The 10309-nt window shown below is 41.7% G+C and overlaps 1 protein-coding gene, 1 long non-coding RNA gene and 1 pseudogene across 2 annotated transcripts; 2 read left to right on the top strand and 1 right to left on the bottom strand.

Annotated features, from left to right (window-relative positions):
• Positions 1–659: 659 nt before the first annotated feature.
• Positions 660–1216, bottom strand: LOC106881188 (histone H2B, gonadal pseudogene; annotated as a pseudogene).
• Positions 1217–1242: 26 nt separating this feature from the next.
• Positions 1243–9327, top strand: LOC149133278 (uncharacterized). The gene is made up of 2 exons (XR_016243657.1): positions 1243–1380; positions 9262–9327. It is a non-coding gene; the product is annotated as an uncharacterized LOC149133278 (long non-coding RNA).
• LOC149133279 (uncharacterized) lies at positions 4789–7910 on the top strand. Its single transcript, XM_089359943.1, has 2 exons — positions 4789–5153; positions 7296–7910. The coding sequence occupies exons 1-2, from the start codon at positions 4789–4791 to the stop codon at positions 7786–7788; spliced, it is 858 nt and encodes a 285-aa protein (XP_089216069.1). The 3' UTR covers positions 7789–7910.
• Positions 9328–10309: the final 982 nt, after the last annotated feature.

Below are 10309 nucleotides of genomic sequence, written 5' to 3' on the forward strand. Positions count from 1 at the left end.
ATGAAATTTTGCAGGCACGTTGTCGATGTACATTACGAAGCTTTTGTCTAAGTTGTACAACGTAAACAAATGTTCGCCGGAATCCCTCAATGCAAAACGGAGTGGACAACAAAAACATACTGGAATATCTAAAAAGATTTCCGAACGGTTCACTCAATCGAATTGCTTTCGTTTTGTATCAAGTCATTGTTTACCAACTATTTTGTGTCGGGACATTCCAGACCCTCGCTCCCAACATTTTCCTATGAAAAGTAACATCGTAATCCAAAAGAAGCACCCAGCCAGATGTAAAATAAGGATTTCATCCTACATCCAAATAATCTTAATTTCTATAGACCGAGACCAAGTACCATCGCGATGAAGGGACGTTTGCTTTAACTGCAAACATTACTTACTAACCCGATCCCAATAGTTAAATCCGGATATTGGGGCCAAATATGTACCAGAGTTCGAACTCGTGGGGTGGGGTGGGGTGTAAATTAACAACGTCAAAGTATTTTTTCCCCAGTGATTAGTTCGCCTTTGATACTTAGTAGCTGCTGCAATGTGTCAAAAATCACAACTGAAGAATCAGAATAATACATGAAAACGCTTATAAATTAACACGAAGCACAGTTATCGACTCGAGAGATGACTTATGACATATTTTGTAGGCCCTGAAAAGGGCCGTTGCTTTCACCTAAAACAGGCATTAGTAACTTTCTACTTGCTGCTTGTGTATTTGGTAACAGCCTTGGTACCTTCAGAAACAGCGTGTTTGGCTAATTCACCAGGAAGGAGAAGACGGACAGCAGTCTGTACTTCACGGCTACTGATGGTCGAGCGTTTGTTGTAGTGTGCCAAGCGGCTAGACTCAGAAGCTATTCTTTCGAACAGATCGTTGACGAAACTATTCATGATAGACATAGCTTTACTGGAGATACCAGTGTCGGGGTGAACTTGTTTCAACACTTTGTAAATGTAGATAGAATAGCTTTCCTTTCTCTTTCTCTTTTTTTTTTCTTATCCCCAGAACGTGCAGGTTTAGCCTTAGCGGCTTTCTTTGCTCCTTTTGACGGTGCTGCTGCTGTAGGTGGCATCCTTAGTAGTTAGAATCAGACAATTCTATTTATAGTTGACAGGTAGGCTCACCAGCTCGTTTTCTGGAAGTCATTTTAGCTCTAATGTCATTGGTGGAAATCGATTGCCTAGAAAACCACGTCACCGCACGCTGCTTTATCTTCATGTAAGCAGCCACCTACAGTATCTGGAGCCTATTTAAAGGAAGATAATGGCAATTGATACCTTTGCGTGAGCTCGTCCCATGCAGTAGAAACAGGAAACCTACGCATCAAGACTGTTCATCCTGTGTTGACAAATGTAACAAAGATAATAAAAATGGTAAATATAAACTATATGAATAATATATACGATAAATTTAACTTAGTGAAAAACTGGCCGCAGCACTCGACACGAATTCCCAGCTAATGTGATTCGATTAAACTTAATTCATATGTAATCTTTATCTTTTACTTCCTTCGGTCATGACACTGTAGCCATGCTGGGGCACTGCCTTGAAAAATTTTAGCCGAACGAATCGCCCCCAGTACTTTTTATTTTTAAGCCTAGTACTTATGTCGTTATAGCCACGGGGACGTAAACATACCAACACCGGTTGTCAAGCGGTAGTGGGGAAACACATGGTGGTGAGGAGGCCTGATTTCTCGTTATTTTCTCCCCTGTTTGAAATCATTGCATCATTATTTTGTACTGTGGCATCCTCTTTAGGATTATAGTTGAAGTTGAGAGAGTCCGAAACAGTCAGTGGCAGGTCCTCTTTTCTCAAGAAATTTTTCTTCATGTTGGATAAAAAAAGTCAAAATTGAAGAATTTGGGGAGGGGGAACAATGCCGATTTTTGGCAAAAAATTTTTTTTAATAAATTTGGGAGAAAATAGGTGGGGGCGGAAGATTTTCCTTCTTTTCTGTCAATTTTTCCCCCAGTTTGATCATTTTCAAAATGTCTAAAATGGGGTAAAATGAGTAATCTAATTTCAATTTCTTCTCTTTAGCTACATGAATCTTGAAAGTTGTTTTGACGGTGATTAAAACACGCGGACAATATAAATTTTGTATCGATAAACAGCGTACCGCTAACCCACATGGACATTTTTTACCGAGTCGACTGTTTCCTCAATTAGTGGGCTTGCACACTTACTCACACGTCTACAAAATGAGATTTGAAGTTTCTAAAAAACATTGTGCCCAATTTTATTTTTTTACAGTAGATTACAATATAGTAAAAGTCGGGACACACTTATGGGGCTACGTTAGATGCTCGATATTATAACTTACCCTTCACAACACTCGATGTCGGTCGGTACTTTACAAATATGTAAAATATAACTCCCAAGCACGATTCCTTAACCGTGTGGCATCACGATCCAAAAGACAGAACCGACTAAATTCTTTCAAAGAAATAAAGCGGGTAAGGTAAAACGTAACATAAATACATATAGTTTGTTGAGAAAATTTAACGTTATAGAGTGGGTGGCCCTAAAAAGGGCCGTTATTCAGTATACAGTTGAAATTAAAGGTTTAACTTCCAAAACCAAAGTTCTTGTCATTTAAAAGAATAGACAACATCCATAAGCAATGACAGTCTTCTTTTGGCGTACTCAGCTTAAATAACCATGCCGCAGATAACAACATTCTCAATAAATACATTCAATACGGACGTAGCAGAAAGCAATAATGAACATAAATCACGTGACTTTCAACAATTTTGATTGGCCGTTCCGCAACAACACCAAATTCTTTGCGGGAAATTTGCTTGAGTGTTATCGTACATTACAGTACTACCAATAAATAAAGTAGGAGGGATGAGTTATGTCGCCGCTTCAGACCCCGTTTTTAAGTACGTGTCTTGATTGCTTTCATCGTAAGGTTAGTTGTTACATTGCTTTGCTGTTATTGCTATAATTGTGTTGGTTGTTTTCCCGTAATTGTAACGTTGTTGAAATTTTTACATATATTGTGAATTGTGATCCTCCCACTTCGGGGGAAGAAATATTGTATGAATTGAATCGAATTGTGTTTTCATTAGTGGGAAACTGAACATTATTTTTCTCCGTTATACGGAATTGTTTTGTTTAAAAAAAAAAAGAAAATATGGCTTCTATGGAAGTACAAAATAATATGAATTTTGCCGTGGCCGTGAACTGATTAATTTAAAGATTGAAGAAATTCAAGCCTTTTACGGGATGATCTCCGAAAAGGATGGCGAAGCTAAAATCACACCACCCAGCGAATTGCAGATCAAAATAAAGGAAAAAACAATAATATATAAAACATATAATGCAGAAACCGAGAGATTTGAACACTTGGAGGGGGGAACTATAGAGAAGTGTCTTGGCACTACAATTAGAAAAATTAAATATCTAACAAGAGGGACAAAATTTGCCACAATAGAAGCCTGGTTCGAGTCGACAGAGCGGGCGAAAGAATATTCGGCTCGGACTCTGCAAAGTGGCAAAATACTATTACTCCCTTTATACCTGGGGAGAAGGACGTCCTGGATAAAAATTAAAAATATCCCCCCCCCCCCTCAGGCAGAGGTAGGCTGGATCCTGGCTACCCTGCTTTGCAAGAGAGAAGACAAAATTAAAATAATCCAGATAACCAGAGATGGACCACAAAATTGGCGGGGTCAGACCCTCGTGATTCTGGCCCAGGCCACGAGCAACGACCTTGAAGACTTACCAGAAATAATAGTCATGAAAGATATGAACATCCCCATACACGTAGAAGGCAGGAAACCAAGATACTTTAAGTGTGGTAAGAAAGGCCACATAAAGGAGAACTGCCCAGGAAATAAAAAAGTAAACCAGCCTACCTCTGCCCCCTCCTCCAAGGAAGATGACCCCAAGAGGGAACATCAGCATTAAAAAAAAAAAACCCAAAGCAAAAGAGGTTGTACCCGCAGCTAGAACCAATACAGAAACCAAAGAAGGTGCACTCCCGGCCACGGAGGCCGTAGCAAAGAATGCAACCACCAAAGAGGGTGAACTCCCGGCCAAGGAGGCTGTTACCAGGAGTTCACCCCATCAAGAAGTGGCGCCTACAAGAGGGACCACCTCGTACGAGTACATTACAGATAGCGAGGAGGAAAAACAGGAACCTACAGACGGTTATAAAGTTTGTTCAAGGAAAAGACCCAAAAAAACCGACTCCCCGAATAAGGAGCAGGATAGCGTGGGCTCAACAGATAGAAAAGGAAACTCTTGCCTCATCGATCTGCTGAAGCGTTTCAGGCTGGCAGATCGATACAGACTTGACCACCCCAGTGTGGACCTGGGCAAGAAGTGACGGAATGGTCAGGTCTTACATAGACAGGATAGTGGTAAGCATTAGAGATAGACACAGTTTCAGTTGTCCACAATTTACATACGTACCCTACACAGATTAGTGACGTATAGGGTGATTATAGATAAGATACATAGACAGGGATCTGGCTACTGGAAGCTGAACAAGACTTTATTGAATTGCGAGGTTTACCGTAGCTAGATTAAGGAGTTAGTGAAGAGGGCACTTACCGGCGCTGTTATCAACAACCGGTGGTGGGGTGCCCTCAAAAAAGCCCTTCGATTTGAGTCAATTACATTTAGCAGTTAAGTCTAGAATAGAAAGGGATTTAGTTAAGGCATTGAGAACGGGCTCTGCATCACAAGTGTTGGCGGCGAGATCGGCACTGGACCGATACCTCAATGCCAAACATGAAGGATGCAGAGTCCGGGCTAGGACATGTGCAATGGGACGTGAAGGTATCAATATTGCTAGATGGGCTCGCTCGGAAGAAACCTGTCGTGGCATCAATGCTACGATCGGGTCTTTGACAGATGAGTCCGGACAAGAGATCCAAGGACAAGAGGAGAAGTGTAAAGCCTTTCACAAGCACTTTTCCACATTGTTCGGGAGGGATGGGATGTTGGACTATGGGGATGCCTTACGGCATTTTCTGAACGGTAGCCCGCGTCTTTCGACATGTGACGCTGAGCACTGCGAAGGACCAATCACAGCCAAGGAAATCAGAGAGGTGCTGTCCGAGAGCCCCGGGGACAAGTCGCCGGGTCTGGATGGTCTTCCCTACGAATTTTACAGTAGCATACCAGACTTGTTCGGGGACATACTGGCCAGTGTGTATACGAATTAGCAGCAGAACAGGAGGATTCCCAAAGCTGTGAGCTGAGGAGTAGTGACACTGTTCAGGAAAGACCCAAGCAAGGGGAATAACATTAATAACTTTAGGCCCATAACTCTGTTAAACACAGAGTTAAAGATTTTGGCCAAGGTGTTACCCAAGAGAGTGAGGCTTGCCGTGGGCGATCTGGTGGGAGAGGCACAGACATGTGCCATCCAAGGAAGGACGATACATGACAACCTTCACCTCATTCGCTACACCATAGAGCGGATGGGTAAAGTTCCTGGTAAAGGTGAGGCCAGTCTAAGGCAGTCAATAGGATTGACCATCGGTATCTGGCGTGGTTGGACTGGGCCCGACTTTTCGTGGCTAGATCGAAGCCTTGTATAGCAACATTGAATCAGTTGTCTGGGTGAACGGGTTCTTCTCGAATCCATTCGCGATCGAGTGTTCAGTTCGCCAGGGATGCCCCCTGTCCCCGCTCCTGTATGTATTGACTCTTGAGAGATTGGGGAATGTGGGAGGAGACCCGCATGATCTATGTTACGGTAGAGGAGCGACGGCATATGTGGATGATGTCACCGTCATCGTGTCTGATGAAGGGCAGCTACCTCATGTAGAAGACTCCATCAAAGGATACGAAGCAGTTGTAGGGGCAAAAATTAACCAGGATAAATCAGTCGGCTTGCAATTCAGCACTTGACGTGGTAAGTCGATGCCTCCCAACAGCGTCGTTGGATGCTGGATGGAGGGCCCGGTTAAATTGCTCGGAGTCTGGTTTGGGCCAGATTTCCAGATGGAGAAAACCTGGAGCAAGGTGACGGCCATAACCCAGACCTGGTCTGGGAGGACGTTATCCTTGCTAAGGAGGGCCAAGGTTGTACAGGTGTTTATAGCATCTGTAATAACCTACCACCTAACCATTGTGCCTTGTCCCGGTGTGTGGCTGACTAAATTGGAACGGATCCTTTTCCGCTTTTTGTGGAAAAGGAAAACACCACTTGTGAGGTGCTCCATCAGCTGCCAGAAACCGCAAGGATGCCGTGGCTGATGATGCGCTGAGGCTGAGAGATCTCTGGCACTACCTGGATGATGAACAGGTGTGGTCACCGCATGCCAAGCTCCTTTTCCCACAATTGACATCCCTTGGGGACGTAGGCACATGAATCAAGTAGGAGACCTAGAATGGCAGAGGGAGTGTAGACAAGCACTCTGTTCTCCCAGGCGAGCAGTACCGGCAACGGGGCTACCACTGCAGATTTTTATAGAGGGTCGCGAGGGTTAGACGACGTCCTAGGGGAGGCTTTGGGCTTCGATGAGGAACAGCAACTAGCCTGTTCAGAAAGACATTCGGGCCAAGGTATCTGGATAATTTCCAGAAATCCCTGGCTTGGTTGTGCTACCCATCAGCCTTGCCGGTTCAAGAGAGGTTGTTGAGACATGGGTTTGGCACCTCCCTATGCCCGAGGTGCAGGTGCGTCAGTGAAACTGTCACGCACGCCTTCATGCATTTTGAGGAGCTGAAGCAATTGATAATCTATGGCTCTCGACTGAGTCCATGATTAAGGTCGTACCGCCTTCCTCCTTTAATAAGGAAAGGAAGGCATCTTTTCTCTGCGTAGTTGCCATACTGAGAGTGTGGATGACTCGTGTAAAAGTAATTGAGATAGGCAACTTTATCTCCGGACACGGCTTGATAAGTTATTTTAACTACCACCTGACAAGAAAGATCTGTCTGGAGAAAAGAAAGATACATCTGCCTCAAAGAGTGTTCCAGAAAAGATGGATAACTGTAGTAAGGAAGCTGAGAGTGAATGGGGTCGTGCTAGTGTAACCGGTCAAGGCGAAAAACTAAGGAAAAAAAAGAACGAAAAACTAAGGAAAAAACCGGCGGGTTAAATAAAAACCCAAGAACTCTATTTTAATCATTTAATTTTTATTTCCGATTTATCGTATCGATTTATTCAATTTTTACCATGATTGTAACCCCAGCCCTGTGTAAAGACTGACTTTTGTTCTGTCCCTTCTATGTATGCCCCTTTAGGCAAGTAAAGAAATTCCGCCATGTGCGCCTATTGTTTGTTGTTGGCATCAACCAGAATTATCAGCCACTGAAGACATTTGCAAAAGCAAACGGCTCGTAAATCTACCGGAGGAAAAGTTCCTCGTAAACAACTTTCCACTAGGACAGCCTGGAAGAGTGCCCTAGCAACAGGTGGTGTTAAAAAAACCTCATCGTTACAGCCAGGTACTGTAGCTCTCCGTGAGATCAGCCATTACCAAAAATCTACAGAACTTCTCATCAGGAAGCTTCCCATCCAGTGTCTTGTACGTGAGATCGCTCCGGATTTCAAGACAGATTTTCATTTACTGAGCTCTGCCGTGGGGGCTCTTCAAGAAGCTAGTGAGGCTTATTTAGTCGGTCTTTTTGAAGATACCAATCTGTGTGCCATCCACACCAAGCAAGTGACCATCATGCCTAAAGATATCCAACTCATCCGCTGTATTCGTGATGAAAGTTTAAGTGGCAGGAGTTTCTGCTTCTACAATGGCCGTTTTCAGGACCCCAGTATTTTCGCTGGAAATATCTTCTACCTGTTATTGATGTAACGATAAAGTTTTTATTTTTAAGTCGAGGGTCACCAATTGTAACGATGATAATTTGTGTAGTTACCAATTGTAATGAGTAAGATTGATTAGGTACACAATAATATGAAATGTCAGAGTTAGCAGTTGTGACGATAAAAATTTGTTGTTATAACGACATGTTGCAGGATGTGAAAGATGAACAATACATGGAGTTTTAAGAAAGTATTTATTTACCGTTACGTTACAATACTTTGCCTCGACGGGCAGGTTATGATAGATCCAAAAGCATGCGAAGTAAAGTTTGTGTTTGTGTCCTCTTCATTGTTTAGTAGTAATTACAGAGAGAGATAGAATGATGTTGTAAGAGAACAGAATTAGAGCTAGTGAGAGTTGTAGGGTGTGGGACATTGTCTCACAGTTGCTGACAGTAAACTTCATTTCTCCCTCTGGCTAAGGTTCTAGCTGGTCAACCAGACTTCCTTCTCATTGAGTCGTCACCATGTGACTGAACTCGTTGAGTCATCACCAACTGATTTTTGCTTGAGGTCTTCTTGCTTTTATAACTATCCAGATGGATAGACATATCATTGAGAACAATAGATTTAGTTGGTGGTCTTGTTATCTCTATTCTATTCTAGCTTTTGGTGAAGTAGAAAGGGTCAAGTGGTAAAGACGTTATTTCGGCCTAGCTAAAGGCAATCTTGAAAATGTAAAACTACTGTCACAGAAAAACCATTGTTCCACCGTGGGAAAAGTTCTGTTGCAGTGTTAATTTAAATTTGGCTATGGTGGATCGAATCCACTTCATGCATGCAAGATCCACTACATTGATTTGAGTAGGGTGTTACCGTTTTTAGTTTGTCTTTCGTGATCGTATCTCTGCAAAATGTTTAAATTTTCCAAGCTATCCTGTTCATCTTACCTGACATGTGCAATGATTATAAGCGACTGTTAAAAAGGTATGGACGTATATAATTGAACATTGTAATCTACATTAAAAAACATTTTAAAACTCCCCATACACCCAATTTAATCATAGTTTCAAAAGATTGACAGTCCGAATCTGCTGTTTGATCCGGAATTTTCAAGGTGTCCTTAGAAATCTCTGGAGCATCTTTTAAAATTTTTTTACCCCGCCATCTTCCTCTCTTCGGATTGATTTTAGTCGATTTTGTGGACACTATGCACTTAAAAACTATAGGAGAAGCCTTTTCAGTAAAACAAAAAATACTTTCAGACAAAAAGGTATGTGATTTAAGTGAGATTTGACTTGTTTCTAGCATATCCCATGACCTGTAAGGTGTAGGGTTGATAAGAATTACATTTTCAAAAAAAATTTTTTTAATAGCATAAACTCGTGCTATTAATGGGGAAAATTCGGCATTCTTTCGTCCTTCTACCAAAAGAATGCCGAAAAACCTTTACTTGTCAGAGTAATGTTTACAAGTACACCAGCATGCAAAAATCAACCTTTTTTTTTTCATTTATTTTCAGTGGATTTCTGTTTTCACTGACGGAGATTCCGAATATTGAAAAAGCATGGAAGAGATACCTCGACGATTGCTTTATAATCTGGACAAAATCTCAAAACACTGCGGAAGAATTCAACACCCTCCTGAACAACCTACACCCATCCATCCAATTTACAAAGAAGATGAGCAGTACCAAATTACCATTTCTAGATATAATGGTAGTTAAAAAGAACACCGCCATTACCACAGATATATATTATAAACACACAGATACACACCAATACCTGAATTTTAAATCGTGCCATCCACCCCATACAAAACGTAACATCCCATACTGCTTAGCCAGAAGAATCTGTACTATTGTAGAGGATCTAAAGACCAGTGCTATATCCAAAAGATTTAAAACTTAGACCAATTATAGCTGGCCCAGTATGCCCTACTCACCATCTAAGCAATTTCATCGACATTCTTTTGAAGCCACTATGTACCTACATACCCAGTTTCATTCGGGATGACATTGACTTTCTATCCCATCTTCCCAAAACCACTGAAACAAATTCAATCCTACTGAGCTTTGATGTAGTAAGCCTATACACCAATATCCCACATGATTTAGGAATAAAGGCGGTCGAATACTGGGTAGATAAACACAGAGAAGCAATTCCCAACAGATTCACGGTGACATTTATACTAGAATCAGTGAGATTTATCCTGGAAAATAATACTTTCTTCTTCAATGGAAAGAACTATATCCAAATTAAAGGCACGGCTATGAGAACGAGGTTTGCTCCCATTTATGCAAATTCGGTGATGGGTTACTTGGAACAAAAACTCTACCAGAAAATAGAAGAGAGATACAACACTGAATTTAGGAAGTTTATAGAAAAAGCATGGAAGAGATACCTTGATGATTGCTTTATAATCTGGACAAAACATCAAAACACTATGGAAGAATTCAACACCCTCCTGAACAACCTACACCCATCCATCCAATTTACAAAGGAGATGAGCAGTACCAAATTACCATTTCTAGATATAATGGTAGTTAAAAAGAACACCGCCATTACCAC

Source organism: Octopus bimaculoides, chromosome 11 (assembly GCF_046866305.1).
Source record: "Octopus bimaculoides isolate indiv1 chromosome 11, ASM4686630v1, whole genome shotgun sequence".
In the NCBI taxonomy this organism is placed as follows: Eukaryota; Metazoa; Mollusca; class Cephalopoda; order Octopoda; family Octopodidae; genus Octopus; species Octopus bimaculoides.